The sequence below is a fragment of the Euphorbia lathyris genome, chromosome 5 (assembly GCF_963576675.1).
Source record: "Euphorbia lathyris chromosome 5, ddEupLath1.1, whole genome shotgun sequence".
In the NCBI taxonomy this organism is placed as follows: domain Eukaryota; kingdom Viridiplantae; phylum Streptophyta; class Magnoliopsida; order Malpighiales; family Euphorbiaceae; genus Euphorbia; species Euphorbia lathyris.
The window spans coordinates 20,469,886-20,485,829 of NC_088914.1; the positions used below are offsets into that span (position 1 = coordinate 20,469,886).

Sequence of the window (15,944 nt, forward strand, 5' to 3'; positions counted from 1 at the left end):
TATTAGGGGTAAAAGCTTCATAGGCCGATTTACAAGAATAAGTACCATTATTCGTCAAGGCCCAACAATGTCTATCCTTATCCTCCTCTTGATTGCTAATCTTCACTCCTCTAATGTTAAGAAGGGTCTCCAGACTAAAGAAAGAGTCGAACTTTGACCAGATCCAGTCTCCTTCTGGGTCCACCACATCAGCAATTTTCCAGGAAAGGAGATCAGCCGACGGAGGGGCATTACACACATCAATCAGCGGTTTATCACCAATCCAGGTGTCATACCAGAAGCTAATAGATCTACCATTACCCACCTCCAGGCCAATCCCCGTACAGAATTCAGCAAACACGGCACTGAGCCCTTTCCAGAGGAAGGAACAGCTAACAACCCTCTCCTTCGGGCCACCAAAGATTCTATCTTTCCGATACTTCCCGCACAAGAGACGGACCCAAAGAGAGGAGGGGCATTGCCACATTCTCCAAAGAAGTTTCATTAACAGGACTTTATTATTGTCCTTTGCCTGCCTAATACCAAGACCCCTCATGTTTTTAGGCTGGCAAGCTTCCTTCCACGGGACCAGGTGAACCTTTCTCCCATCTCCAGACTCACCCCACAGGAAACGCCGATTTATCTTATCCAGGTCACTAAGGACAGGCTCAGGAAGCTTACAGGCCTGCATGATGTGGTTCGGAGCAGCGCAGTTAACTGACTGGATCAAGGTAAGGCGACCTGCAAGGGAAAGAGAATTAGCTTTCCAGCTAGCACACAAACCATTAGTTTTGTCCAAAATATCCTTGAAAGATGCTTTGGAAACCCTGTCACTGTGAAGAGGAACCCCAAGATACTTCCCCAAAGAGTTCGTCAGAGGTATGCCAGAGAGCTCACTCAGTCTTCTGCACAAGCTATTGTCCATATTTTTGGAACAAAGCATACGGGACTTTTGGATGTTAACCTTCTGGCCAGAAGCCTCGCAAAAACAATCAAGGATATCCATAACTGTTTTAATTTGCTCCTCATTACCCTCAACGAAAAGCATGACGTCATCAGCAAAGAGTAAATGGGTAATAGGGGGGCAATGTCTGTTGATAGAAACAGGGTGGAGAGTCCCTTTGCACACCGCCTCTTGGATCAGGTGAGACAGTCTTTCCATGGCAATAACAAAGAGGAAGGGACTCATAGGATCTCCTTGACGAATTCCTCTGGAGGGAGAAAACTCATCCGACATGTCCCCATTGATCATGGCCTGGAAAACAGGAGAGGAGATACACTTCTCAATCAAAATCCTCCAGTTCTCCGGGATGCCAGCTTTGGCTAAACTATCCAGAAGAAAGCATATATATAATTAGTATACATAAGTATATATCAATTTTGGTATGTATATTTCAAAAACATCATTAAAACTATTTAGATTAAATTTGAAACTAAAAGATAAGTTTTTTTATATATATAATTAGGGGCAATTTTGTACTTTTATCTAAAAAAAGAAATTGAAGGATTTAAGAATTGATTAAAACAAAATTTAAAGACGGTATAATACTATGATCAACTTATTAATTTGTTATATAAAAACATTAGGACTTTATAATTTTTTTTTTAAATCAAAGGATTTTATAATTGTTTACTCTAATAATAATAATAATAAAATAAACATTGTAATTATGGGGGTTATTCTAGAAATGTAAAACAAGGGGGAAAAGAAGTTCCTAGCATTTCAAGGATACACAAGCAAAAAAAAAAGACGCCAAATTTCTTTGGAATTTTGGTCAGAATTCTCTTCATAAACCCTACCACTCTCTAGTCTCCGGCCAAATCTCAGATTCAACAATGGATCTTCTCCGAACTTACGAAGACGGCGGCAAATTAGAAGAACATGATAACGAAAACCCTAGTTCCTCACCGGATTCGTCTCCTCCGCGCCTCCTTCCTTCCAAATCCGCCGCCCCTAAAGTCGATGATACTAAGCTAGCTCTTACGGTGGCTCAGGTCAACCAGACACTCTCGAGGCCAATTGACCCCGTTCAACACGCTGTCGCCTTCAACCCCACCTACGACCAGCTCTGGGCTCCCATTTTAGGCCCCGCTCATCCCTACGCCAAAGACGGCATTGCTCAGGGCATGCGCAACCACAAGCTTGGCTTTGTCGAGGACGCGGCCATTGATTCGTTTGTCTTCGATGAGCAATACAACACATTCCACAAGTACGGCTATGCCGCGGATCCCTCAGCTTCCGAAGGTAATAATTATGTTGGCGATTTGGATGCTTTGCAGAAAAATAATGGCATTTCAGTATATAATATCCCACAACATGAGCAAAAGAAAAGAAAAATTGAGAAAAAGAATGAAGCTGAGGAGGATGCTGATGGGGCTGGGGCTCAGAATGTAGACAAGGTAGAAATTGAAAATCCTGCTACCGATGCGTGGTTGATGAAGAATAGGAAGAGTCCATGGGCAGGTAAGAAGGAGGGTTTGCAAGCGGAACTGAGCGAAGAGCAGAAGAAATATGCAGAGGAGTACGCGAAGAAGAAAGAAGATAAAGGTGTTGAAAAAGGAGAGGCTGTTGCTGATAAGAGCACTTTTCACGGTAAGGAAGAGAAAGATTATCAGGGAAGATCGTGGATTGCACCGCCCAAAGATGCTAAAGCTACTAATGATCATTGTTATATACCGAAGAGGCTTGTGCATACATGGAGTGGGCATACAAAGGGGGTTTCTGCAATTAGGTTTTTCCCCAAACATGGTCATTTGATTCTTTCGGCTGGGATGGATACCAAGGTGAAGATATGGGATGTGTTCAATTCAGGCAAGTGTATGAGAACTTACATGGGTCACGCAAAGGCTGTCAGGGATATTTCCTTTTGTAATGACGGGACCAAGTTTCTGAGTGCTGGATATGACAAGAATATTAAGTATTGGGATACAGAGACTGGGCAAGTTATCTCCAGCTTTTCCACGGGGAAGATCCCATATGTTGTTAAACTCAACCCTGATGATGATAAGCAAAATATATTGTTAGCGGGTATGAGTGATAAGAAAATTGTGCAGTGGGATATGAATACAGGGCAGATTACTCAGGAGTATGATCAGCATTTGGGTGCTGTAAATACCATTACTTTTGTGGACAATAATAGGAGATTTGTCACTTCAAGTGATGATAAATCACTTCGTGTGTGGGAATTTGGAATCCCCGTTGTTATCAAGTATATTAGTGAACCTCACATGCATTCTATGCCTGCAATTTCTGTTCATCCCAACACAAATTGGCTTGCTGCACAGAGTTTGGATAACCAGATTCTTATTTACAGTACCAGGGAAAGGTTTCAGTTGAATAAGAAGAAGAGGTTTGCAGGGCATATCGTTGCAGGTTATGCTTGCCAAGTTAATTTCTCACCAGATGGACGGTTTGTTATGTCAGGAGATGGTGAGGGTAAGTGCTGGTTTTGGGACTGGAAGAGTTGTAAGGTCTTCAGAACTCTCAAGTGTCATGAGGGAGTGTGCATTGGGTGTGAGTGGCATCCACTAGAGCAAAGTAAAGTGGCAACTTGTGGCTGGGATGGTCTTATTAAGTACTGGTAAGTAATTTCCCACACCACACTTTTCATGCTAAATAACATTTTGCCTTTTGTGCATTTCTTTTAAAACTGCTAATTCATATGTATTTGTCTGTTTGTATAATCTGAACTATATGGAAGTTATAGATATCTAGGTTATGATAGCAGGGGAGCGCTTATTTGTCATAAAAATTAGAACAATTCAAAATATAAAAAGGTTTTTGCACATGGAAGAAAATGATTTGATTCTTTCAGTTGTCATCTCGTCTCAGCTTGATTTTTCTTCCTTAACATGCTCGAAATCCATGGTCATCATGGATTTATCTATTGGAATTTTATGTATTTGAGTCTTAGGATCTTGATACAGATTTGCGCTTACCATATACGGTTTATACCCATGTTCGGTGCACTGTTATGACTCGGTCAGTAATAGTATTTGGTTTAAAATTTTTTTTAAAAAAAAAAAAAAAAACTAGAATGGAATGAGAATTCAGTCCTTGTTGTTTGACTCGACTGTAAGGAGAGGAAAGGTGAAAGACATATTCTTCTTAGTTGCCTTCGTGCCTTTCCCATTACATTGGCAAATAGCTGTTAGCTTATAGCTTATTACATTAGCTGTTAGCTTATTATGTTTTTGGTTAGCTGATTTGACTAGCTAATTGTGTAAACTTGTTTGGTAAAACTTAGCTGATTGTTAATAGTTGATTGTGTAAAATGACAAATAAGGACAGGGTAAAGTTTTATTTGGGATTAAAGGGTAGTAAATAAGGGTAAAAATGTCCTTCAAAAGATATGGAGCAATAAGCTAATTGAAAAAGCTCATAAAATGAGCTTTTTCAAAATTAGATTTTTGGACCCAATAAGCTCTTTCAAACCTCTCTCCACCAAACACCACTATTAAGATTTGACTAGTCAAACCTCTAAAGTGACTCAAACCTCTAATTTTACCCAAAAAGCTCTTTACCAAACAGGCCCCTTAACTGTTAAGCCCAAACACCGGTTGCTTTTGAATTTTCTTGCATGTATGTGTGTGCCTATCTAGAAAACTGATATTATATTTGATATGTAAAGAAATACTTATTTTGAGATTATCTGAAGCACCGAGCTTGCATCCACATCATTGAAATGTCACATTCACTTCTTCATTGAGTCTGCAAATTAGTCATTTATCTGACAATAGGAAATAAAACACTGGCTCAGTTCTAGTGTATTTTATTATGTTCTGTGTGCCTTGGCCCTTTTTTGTATTTGTTTTTGTATGCCTGTGCATTGATTTTAAATTCATTAACGATATGAAAAAAGTATTTTGCTTTAGGTATTGTCATGTGAACATAGTGAATTGGTACTTGTTAATATTTTTGACAGTTTCGATGATGGCTTTGGAGAAAGATCTTTGTTGTGTTCCGGATACCAATTTTTATGCTTAGAACTTTTGGTTTGCTCTTCCAATAGGAGCATAAAATTATATTGGTATAATCAGACAAGGATCTCTTTGACAACTAATAATTTCCCTGCAAATTTCTTATTTGCCTAATCCAAGAGAATATGGTCTAAACAAAGTAGTTAAGTTAGTACTTCAAACTTGGCATGCTAATTAATGTTCCCCCAAAAGTGAGAGTAAGCTTAAATCACTAACCTCAATGCACAAGATCAAACCAATTCTGACTTGGCCGTGTTTTCAGTAACTTACGAGTACCTTAGCACTTGCAGGCCTAATGTCCACTAGTTTTGCTAAATGCTTTTGCCTTCTTGCATTTTTATCTGTTGATAAGTTTGACATAAATGAAGTTGGGTTTCCATGATGTTTTCAGATGCATTATTATTGTTTGTAGCATTGAAATGATTGCTGGAAATACATGTGAAGTGCTGGCCTTCCCCGAACACGAAGCTAACATTCACCTCTGGCTTTTATGTTTTGCAGGGACTAATTAGTTGATCTGCACGTCTGCTTTAGCAATCTGATAGACAAAGGAGTTGTGAAGATACTGTCGAATAGAGAGAGGGGTTCACAGTGTATGATGCTGGACAGAGACCTGAGGAGGAGAGCCTGGAGGACCCAACTCCAATTTTAACCTACAGTTGGTTGGAATTGATAAAATATAGGCTAATCTTAATGGCAGTAAATGGGAGGAGGAATCATGTCCGTGTGATTTGAGATACATGTTTACACTGACCCGTCTATGTTGTGTGTCGGCTTGTAGAATATTATCCCAGTTCTAGTTTATGTAGCAGGTAGAAACTGGCTGTAAAATTGAATCGGCCAAGATCCCTGCATAGATTACTGTACAATTTTAGAAACTATAGAGTGCATTTTCTGTTTTTTTTTTCTTTCATTTACATTTTCGATCCAGTTGCCTTCTAAAACTGTTCATTTACAATTTTGTAATATTTTTGTCAATTATAAATTTTTAAGGTGATGGTACCATGAAAATGCTAATGGGAGATGATCCCCTAAACTAGGGGTGAGATTGGTTCACCCTTTTTCTGGTTCAATTCAGGGATTTTGTATCTGATGAAAATAAAGGAATAATTCGGTTTGATTCTAATAAGTAAATAAAGTTAAATAACCTTTCATTATTAAACTCTCTTATTAGAGAGAGTTTAGTATGTATTAACGGTCAGTTTGCAATACAACCTGAAGAAAACTGATAAGTTGTTGAGAAAAATATGAGATATATATATTATGTTATTTTGAAATTAAATCGAATGTTATGACTATTTTTGTTTTGCAATTTTAATTTCATCTATCTTGACATGATGTAAAAGCTTTTAGCACATATTGCTTTTAGTTGAAAAAATTCATTAAATTATTTGATATCTATTCAATATTAAAAAATAAGTGGATAGTAGATATTATAAAATAAGTGATGGATCCTATATGAGATATAGAAGATAGTCTAATAAAATTGAGTTAGTCATAAATAAATAAAAAAAGAATGAAGAGTCGAACTGAAACCGAGTCTAAGTAGGTTTAACTTGGCTTGGAAATGTTTAAAGAATGATTTTGAGTTCAAATTTGTACAAATTTTTGTTAACATTTTGTTATTTAAACTTAAAAAAATGTAAATTTAAGATATAATTTACAATAAATTTGTTTTTAACATGTTTGTTAACTTTTAAACCGAGTCTCTTGAACCGAGTTGGAATAGTTTATGAGCTGCCTTGATTTATTAATACCCTCCTAATAACCCTAACATTCATGCTCCACTCTAACACAATCTTTTTATGCTAACGGGGGACTTCAAAATTTATTTTCAGTTGTGCTTAAATTAATTTAGGTTTAATACACAAATAATCCCTTGAACTTATTCAAATATTGCAACTGTCCTCTCCAACTTTCAATTGTAACAACTTACCCCTCAAAATTGTTCAATTGTAAAATATAACTCCTCAAACTTGTCCAATTGTAAAACATAACCCCAAATTGCTGACATGGACTGCAATTGAAGAAACACGTGAAACACAAAATCTGCAACGCTCGTGGAATATGATAATCAGATCTTTGGCGTGATACAAATCCGGGAAAAAGTTTTTACGGTTACTTCAAGTACGGGGTAAAAAAATTTCCAATTTGGGGTTATGTTTTACAATTGGACAAGTTTAAGGGGTAAGTTGTTATAATTGAAAATTGGAGGGTGCAGTTACAACGTTTGGATAAGTTCAGGGGTTATTTACGTATTAGGCCATTAATTTATGAATTCAATTTTAAATAGGTTGTTTTAATTCTCAGTCTCGCCATTCTACTTTTCCGGCCGGTGTTGAGAAAATGGAGATAGGTTGCTTGTGGATGAGGCGGGTGCGAATGCGAACTATGCTCCTTGGAAGTCACCCTTCAATGGTTTCCACATCTTCTATTCTTTCTATTCCTTTTCCTCACCATGACCATCTCTCCTTTCCTTCTGGGAAACATCCGCCGCCGCATCTCCTTCTCCACCTCCCTTCTCTTTTTTCTTCCACTCGCCGCTCTCTTTCATCCTCCGCATGTTCATCGGCGCAGTTTGTTGATATCGGTAAGCATATCGCATAACCCGGTGTTTGTATTGAGCTCGCATTTTTATCTACTTACATTTTTTTGTTGGAGTAGAAAGTGACGACACGAATGCTATTCCACACAAGGGCGCAAAAGTGCTTCTCAAGGGAATGAGATACGCTGAGCTTGAAGTATGGTACTTGTACTTAGCATAGCTTAATTTGTGTTTTGTTTTTTGTTTACTAGTCCTGATTTACTGATTTGAATTTAGATGCTGCTAATCACTAGTCTTTAGTTGGTAATTGTTTTTGGAATTAGGGTGCTTAATAAAATTTGATTGGGATTTAAATTTAAGATTTCTGCCTCTAATTGTGAGAGAATCGACTGTATATCAGAAATGGGTGCGGTCTCATGGATTCAGACCTGGTCAGGCTATGATGTTATGGAAGAGCCTTTATGGGAACAATACTTGGGCACATCACGTTGATGAATTAGAAGGTTTTCTTTTTCTCCCCATTTAATGAAAATTTGATGCTATTTGTTCATTGGTTTTGTAATCTATTTTGCAACTTCCATACTTCTGTTAACCGAATGTAGGGTTGCATAAGGAGTTTAAGAAAATGTTGAGCAAACATGCTGAACTTAAGGCAATATCGTTAGAAGATGTTCGTACAGCATCTGATGGAACTCGCAAGGTAAAAAGGAAATATGGCTTTTTCTCTCTTATTTGTATCTTTGTTTTTGTTTCTATATAGCTTTGAGTTGTGGTGTCTTCTCATTGATATTGGGACTCACAGGAAATTGCAGATTTTATTCAGGTTGGATGATGAACTAGTGATAGAAACAGTTATCATACCTTGTGATAGAGGTAGGAGGACAGTTTGTGTTTCAAGTCAAGTAGGATGTGCCATGAATTGTCAATTCTGCTACACCGGCAGGCAAGCTTTAATATTTACTCATCTGAACTTGCAGCCTATGTTTCTCATCTTCTTGTTCATACCAGGCGTCTCTTCCTGATACATAAATCCAATTTGCAGGATGGGATTGAAGAGACACCTGACTACAGCTGAGATTGTAGACCAGGTTATATTTGCACAGCGTCTGCTTGTAGGTGAAGATGGTTCAGTCACAAATGTTGTATTTATGGTAAGTGTATTATGAAGAGAACTCCATAATTGACAGTGACTGTGATGAGAAGAAAAAGAAGGAATTAAGAGAATCAAAAAGCCCATTTCCATTATGCTCCAAAAACAATTTCCAACCAGTCTAAAAGAACTTTTGTTTTCATCTTCTATTGCAGTAGGTATCCAAGAGAAAATTTTCATTAATATGCTTGAGCCAGTGTTAAGCTCCTAGCAAATCACTGTTATTTTCACTATCTCTCAGTGAAGAGAAAAATGAGGATTTATTCACTTCGTTGTTGCTGCATGCTTCCTGGTCCTAGAGAAAATAATGTGCATACAATCTGAGTTAAATGATCTTGTTTTTCTTATTCTTGTGTGTCGAACTGGTGTGATATCTGTACTTTTAGGTTTAGGACAATGGGCATTAACTCTAAAGAAGTTTCTGAAGGAGATTTCTTCCCATTTATATAAAAAAAAAGAGGAATCCGTCATTATTTAGATCACAATATTTAAGTTAAAAACAAGATTATCAATAAGCCTGTTTAGTTCTAATTTTTTGCATCAAAATATATATTAGGGAATGGGAGAGCCACTTCAGAACATTGACAATGTCATTAAAGCCACAGAGATTATGGTGCATGATCAGGGCCTTCACTTCAGTCCACGCAGGGTCACTGTTTCTACAAGTGGGCTTGTCCCTCAGCTGAAACGGTTTCTTCGTGAATCCAATTGTTCTGTTGCAGTTAGTCTGAATGCTACAACTGATGAGGTATATTTTGCGTCAGCTCAATCTTTAATGCACTGGAGAACACATGCATATATTTAATTTCCTTTTTGCTAATACACTATGCAGGTCAGGAACTGGATCATGCCAATTAACCGGAAGTATAATTTAGCCTTGCTTCTTCACACCCTTAAGGAGGAACTACAGTTGAAAAATAACTTCAAAGTTTTTTTTGAGTATGTGTTGCTTGCAGAAGTAAATGACAGGTTAGTTAAACTTTTCTTTTATCAGTTTGTATGATATAAATAATATTATTTTGAATTAATTGTAATATTCGAAAACATACAATCTTGTGGTTTACTTGCTGAAGTGATTCTGTACTCATACAAAGCATGATCTTGTTAATTAGAAAGAAACAAACATATGCTTATAGCAAGTATTAATTTTGCTGGGTGGTTTTTAGTTAGTTTTTGTTGAGTGATTCTTTTCTAATAGTTTTATAACACACCGCAAAAATTTCTCTCCGTAGCACACTATCTGCATTTACATGAGTGCGGACTAGAAATATATAGTATTTTGTTATATTATTAGTTACATTTTCAGGAATTGGGAGATCTGTTAATAGGCTGCATGTATATGTTGTGCTGAGGAGTGGAACAAGATTCATGGAATCTTGACCTTAATTTGTACCAAAGCAAGAATTTCTTTAATAACATACCAAGTAAATGCTTCCTAGATTTTTTATGATAAATTAGGATTTCGAGCTTATAAATCTTAAAGGTCTGCTTAGTAATAATATATCCCTTATAAGTTATATTGTGCTAGTCTCTCTGGTGTGATCATAGACTCCCCTAAAATTCTTCTGTGCAACATGGGGAAGCTGACAGTTTATGGAAAGCAAGATAAAACAAGGCTATCAAACGTCTAAGCCTTAGAACAATTCCACTAGGGATACAACAAAATCTCCTCCCTGGACTTTGAAATGTTATCATTATCAAAAGTTTATCCACTGTTTTTTTTTCACAATTCAGATATTAGCATTCTAACTTTGCCAACAGAATATTAATGTTACTAAACATGAAATAAAGAAGTACGAAGTTTAATGCATTTAGAAGCAGTTGACTAGAACCTATTCTGTAATGAGCAGCCAGACAAACTTAAAAATTAAGTACTCCCTCCATTCCAAAATATAAGTCATTCTAGGTTGTTTCACACAAATTAAGAAATACAATTAATATAGAGCATAGTTATTAAAGGCGCGCCTCGGCTAAGGCTCCAGCCTTAGCGCCTCTGGAGCTCAAAGGCGGGCGCGGTCAGTCAGGCGCGCGCCTTAGTGCGCCTTGGTGCGCCTTAAGCCAGGCGCAAGGCGCGCGCCTTGGCGCGCCTCAGCTACCTTAGGGTATTTTAGGGTTGAGGGTACTTAGGATTTTGAGAGTATTTTAGGGTTAGGGTAGGGTCTTTTAAGTTCAGAAAATAAAAGAAAACCATGGATAGACAAAGATCGACAGTTTTTACTTCACATATCGTAACAGTTAACTCATGCCTTAGTAGTTAATTAGAACTTAACTCATGCATTTTATGGTTTTATTGTTGTTATTTGACTATTTGTGACTAGTATTATGAATTTATGATATTTTTTGGTGTGCGCCTCGGGTCGCTCGGGCGCGCGCCTTAAGTTGCGCCTTGCGCCAACTATGATATAGAGTGAAATTAATGAATGTACATTGATTAACTAAAAAAAAATTTCTCTCATGTAATGGTTGGTGAATAAGTCTTGTAATTTTGAAAAACACATAGACCAAGATAAAAAATTTAATGCTTGGACCGGAAAACTATATTAAAATTTCTTAAAAAACTAGAAAGACTTATATTTTGGAAAAAAACTTAAATGGCTAGAATGACTTATAAAAAAGGAATGGAGGGAGTATTAAGATTCTAACAAATAAGAAGACATTAATTTCAAGAACCAAAAGTCCAAGTCTATTTAGAGCAGGTAAATACTAATAAAACCTATTAGGTGCCGATTGGTTCGCGGAATAGAATGACTATTCCAAAGGAATAGAATAACAAAGAATAGAATAGAAATTCCTAGGAATAATTATTCCTATGTTTGGTTGGTGGAATAAAATAGAATGAAATAGATAGTTTTTTTATTCAAAAGACAACATTACCCTTAAATGTAATGTCTTGTTTCTTTTAAAATTTTAATTATTACTATAAATTGTTCAAATATTTAATATATATTATTTTGAAAAATATATAAAAAAACAGAAAAAAGGGAAACATGAAAGACGGAAAAAAACACGAAAAATTTTAAAAACGAAAAAACAATGAAAGCATAATTATAGAGACGTGGAAAGCTATGAAAACGCAAAAATAGGAAAAACATGTAGAAAAAACTCATGAAAACAAGAAAATGCAAAAAAACATAAAAAGATGTGGAAAACATGAAAAAAACGTGAAAAAATGCAAAAAAAAAAAAAAACAGGAAAACACAAAAAGTGAAATTTTTTGAAAATATGAAAAATCGAAAACCGTGAAAAAACGTTAAAAATACGAAAATATAAAAAATGCGTTTATTACGTTTTTTCATATTTTCAAGTTTATTGCATTTTTTTACGCTTTTTCATGTTTTCCAAGTTTTATTGTTTTTGGTGTTTGTTCTTATTTTCGTATTTTTCGCGTTTTGTCAAGTTTTCGTGTTATTCACATTATTGTATTTTTTTGCATTTTCTGTTTTTTCACATTTTCACGTTTTAGTTTTTCCGTTTTTCGTGCTTTCGTTTTTTTCGCGTTTTTGTATTTTTCGCATTTTGTTACTTTTTCGTGTTATTCGTGCCTTTTCATGTTTTTCGTATTTTTTCACGTTTTCGTGTTTTGTTTGCGTTTTTTGCATTTTCATGTTTATCGCGTTTTTCACTTATTGGCACATTTTTGTGTTTTAGCATTTTTTACGTTTTCGTGTTTTTCGTATTTTTTTATGTTTACGTGTTTTTCGTATTTTTTCACGTTTTCATGTTTTTCGTATTTTTTCATGCTTTTAGTATATTTCGTGTTTTGTCACTTTTTCGTGTTACTCATGTGTTTGCTTTTTTTGCGTTTTCATGTTTTTCGCGTTTTTTTTTCCATATTCTCGTGTTTGTAACTTTTTTACATTATTCACGTTTTTGTGTTTCATATTTTTCGTATTTTTACATTTTTTAACTGTTTTTCTCATTTTTTCATTTTTCACGTTTTTTTATAATATAAATTATGGATTCGCCAAAATATATAGGATTTGAGAAATGGGCTAGAGAAAAGATTGAGGATGTAATGGAGGGTAATTTTATAAATTACAAAAATACAAAATTAGGAATAGACTATTCCTTTGATAAATTAAAGAATAGCTATTCCATGAAAACAAGGAATAGAGATTCTATAGAATAGCTATTCCATAAAAAATATTGAACCAAAGGTGGGAATAGCTATTTCTTCGGAATAGCTATTTTATTCCCTCTCTATTCCGCGAACCAAACGAGCCCTTAGTGTCACAACTAAGCTTTTAATGGAAAAGGAGAGAGAAGAAAAAACTATAAAGCAAAGTGGATATTTTTTTTTAATTCATGTGTCCGCATTTCAGTTTGACCTCATTGTATAAGAAGACTGAGATTACAGCTTCATTGTTATTAGCACACCAAAATGGCTTCACTGGTAGTTACTGTGTATCCCATTAGCTGTTTCCAGATATGGGCAGTGACGGATCCAGGGGGCTTGAGCATCCATTAGTCTCTGGAAAACGCCGAAAAACTCCATGGAAGCTGTGTACGGAGCTTTATTTTGTTCAACAAAAGCTCACAGAAAAAATCAATTGAGCACCCATAAATCACCAGAGGGTACACCGGTGATCTGTCACTGGATATGAGATTTGATTTACTTTTCCTTTTGAAACTAGATTGAGTGCGAGTCTGATTGTTTTGCTTTCAGCTTGGAGGATGCAAAGAGGCTTATCAATCTTGTACAAGACATTCCATGCAAGATCAATCTCATCCAATTCAATCCTCACAAAGGATCCCAGTTTAGAGCTACCAGTAGAGAGAAAATGATTGAGTTTCGAAATACTTTGGCAGAGGGGAAATGCAGAGTTTTCATGCGAGACAGCAGAGGTGATGATCAGATGGCTGCTTGTGGTCAACTTGGAAACCCCGGAGTAATCCAGGCACCCCTGCTTAGAGTTCCTCAGCCATTTCAAATGGCTGTAAATGCTTAGGTTTGTTTACTTTATTTGGGAGACAAAAAAATTGCCTTAATAATGAAATGAGTAAAAAGTATCCCATTTTGTTTTGATGATTGAATCTGAACTCGGTGATTTCTTCTCCTGGTCACATATCTGCTTTGATTAGATTTATCATATTTTTTATAACTTTTATTAGCTGCTTACTGCTGTTTGGTTTTGTTGCATTCTGTTTAAGCTACTGAGAGTCCTTAGCATGGCGGAGCTAGTATTGGATTGATGGGGTGCAAAAAATAAGCCAATTTGTATATAAGCTGCATTGCCAAGTCCAGGCCAAAACAGCGTAGTTTTGGCCTGGCTGCTTATTATATTTTTGGAGGATAAAGTCCAAATTTGGCCATTCGCTTATGGGGAAGTGTTGATTTACCTTTATTGTACGAAATAGTGAAAATTACTTCTAATGTTTCCGAGCAATATCAATTGTATCTCTATCTAATGAGAAATTTGAACGGGTTGATTTGGCTGTTAATTTGATCTATTGTTTGACTGCTACATAAGATATTCCAAACAAGTATATTGATCAACTGAAGTAATGTATTTTAGCAGGTTGTTTGTAATTATGTTAGTAATTTGGTAAATAATAGTAATTTGGTAAATATTATAGACATTTTTTATAGTTTTTTTTAATCAACATAGACAAACTTTTTTTTTTTTTTGGATTTTGATAGTTCTTTTTGTAACTACATTAACAAAATAAACATTTTAAGACATAATTGATGTGTGGATGATCTTATGTAACATGTAAACCAGCCTGTTTAAATTTTTAATTATGCAGGGGTAAAATCCATCCTACTTAATGTTAAGGTGAATTTTCATTATTTCATGCAATGCGGTTTTGCCTGGACATAGGTAAGAAAAAGAAATGTTCATTCGAAGCATTTTCTTCATCTCTTGTTTGCACTCATAATTGATTTTTTAAGTAAAGGCAGAGAGCAAAAAGGTTGAGAGGCAAGACTCATCCCAACTAGGTTGGCATCAGTCCCTACCCACAATTTCCAAACCCCTAAATTTTATTAAATAAAAAGAAAAGAATTACAAATTGTAAAAATAAAGAATGAAAAAAATGAAAAATTGGACAACAGGTCCAAAACCAAACTTAACAATATCGTCTATATGAAGTTCTATTGAAGTCATTAAAAACATATTCAGAACAAAACGGTGGATAGTTGTCCCACCACTGTTCCTCCATATCACTAGCCCCTTTACGTGCCAAACAGTCAGCAACTGAGTTATCCTCTCTAAAAATGTGAGAAACACACACCAGTTGGTTATTAATTATAGTTAAACAATGAAGCCAATCAGCCATAAGCTGCCATGGAACCTCTTTGATGTGGCTCTTTAGCAGATTCACTGTTACCAACGAATCCGACTCTATCCAAAGTGGAAACCAATGTCGATTCGCTGCCATTTTAACTGCGTAGATGACTGCTTTTATTTCAGCAAAAAGAGCATCACATGTCTCTAATTTCAGTGCATAGCAACCTCTCGGAAACCCTCTCGAGTTCCTAAAAATTCCCCCTGCGCCAGATGCTGTAGTTGAAGAGGAACCGTCGGTATTTACTTTTGTCCAGCCCTGTGGAGGAGATGCCCAAGTTACGAACTGGCAACATAAGGGAGGGGCAGCCCTTCCCTGAATGCCAAATCGTAACAAAATCTGTGTATCCCTGGCTGAGCCCGTTACCCCATGATTGAAAAAATCAGCATCCCGCACTCCTTTCCAAATAAGTCGTAGAGTGAATGAGATATCAACCGATACATCATTGAATATATAGTTATTTCTTACCTTCCAGATTACCTAAATAGCATGAATCACTGCACTTTGCCATAATGGCTTGACCTGCGAACTGAAATGTAAATCATTAGCCCGTTGAAATAATTGAGCAACTGTTTGCGGTGTGCCCAGGTAAGTTAAAAAAGCCTCCTCTAGTGATTTCCAAATTTGGCGTGCAAAAATACACTGTATCAATAGATGATCCTGTGTCTCTATAGCAGTTCCGCATAGACTACATCTCGACGCTAGTATCATTCCGCGTTGGCATAACATATCCTCAGTTGCTAACTTACAGTGCAACGCTTTCCAACAAATGAGCGATCGCGATGGAGGAACTATTATGCCATAATTATGTAACCTAATCGGGTTATTGTTGATTTTTTATCGTGTTTTTTAGTCATATAAATAGTAATATTTTAAAAATTTAATGTCATCTTTGGATTAATATGTTAACATTAACTATCCAAAAGTCTGCTAATATAATATCATATTGGGGGATATAATGTAAGGTGTTTACATGTCACATTTTATTTTTACTATCTCTAT

General features: G+C 36.0%; 2 protein-coding genes across 4 annotated transcripts; both read left to right on the forward strand.

Moving 5' to 3' along the window:
- Positions 1-1,691: 1,691 nt before the first annotated feature.
- On the forward strand, positions 1,692-5,889 carry LOC136229409 (uncharacterized). Of its 2 annotated transcripts, XM_066018173.1 has the most exons (2): positions 1,693-3,560; positions 5,461-5,889. In XM_066018173.1, exons 1-2 carry the CDS (start codon positions 1,816-1,818, stop codon positions 5,465-5,467), a joined length of 1,752 nt encoding a protein of 583 aa, XP_065874245.1. In that variant the 5' UTR covers positions 1,693-1,815; the 3' UTR covers positions 5,468-5,889. The 2 variants fall into 2 exon arrangements, with proteins under 2 accessions (XP_065874246.1, XP_065874245.1); XM_066018174.1 differs by lacking the exon at positions 5,461-5,889 and having other exon boundaries at positions 1,692-3,564.
- Positions 5,890-7,286: 1,397 nt separating this feature from the next.
- LOC136229015 (uncharacterized) lies at positions 7,287-14,184 on the forward strand. 2 transcript variants are annotated; one of them, XM_066017555.1, is made up of 10 exons: positions 7,287-7,549; positions 7,624-7,700; positions 7,905-8,007; positions 8,107-8,204; positions 8,317-8,447; positions 8,547-8,655; positions 9,211-9,402; positions 9,487-9,623; positions 13,321-13,603; positions 13,806-14,184. In XM_066017555.1, the coding sequence occupies exons 1-9, from the start codon at positions 7,306-7,308 to the stop codon at positions 13,601-13,603; spliced, it is 1,374 nt and encodes a 457-aa protein (XP_065873627.1). In that variant the 5' UTR covers positions 7,287-7,305; the 3' UTR covers positions 13,806-14,184. The 2 variants fall into 2 exon arrangements, with proteins under 2 accessions (XP_065873627.1, XP_065873625.1); XM_066017553.1 differs by lacking the exon at positions 13,806-14,184 and having other exon boundaries at positions 13,321-13,765.
- The last annotated feature ends 1,760 nt before the right edge of the window (positions 14,185-15,944 follow it).

Coding starts and splice junctions, on each gene's coding strand:
- LOC136229409 (XM_066018173.1), top strand. CDS start 1,816: ATGGATCTTCTCCGAACTTACGAAGACGGCGGCAAATTAGAAGAACAT.
- LOC136229015 (XM_066017555.1), top strand. CDS start 7,306: ATGGAGATAGGTTGCTTGTGGATGAGGCGGGTGCGAATGCGAACTATG. Junction 9,403..9,486: donor TGAATGCTACAACTGATGAG/GTATATTTTGCG, acceptor TACACTATGCAG/GTCAGGAACTGGATCATGCC. Junction 9,624..13,320: donor CTTGCAGAAGTAAATGACAG/GTTAGTTAAACT, acceptor TTTTGCTTTCAG/CTTGGAGGATGCAAAGAGGC.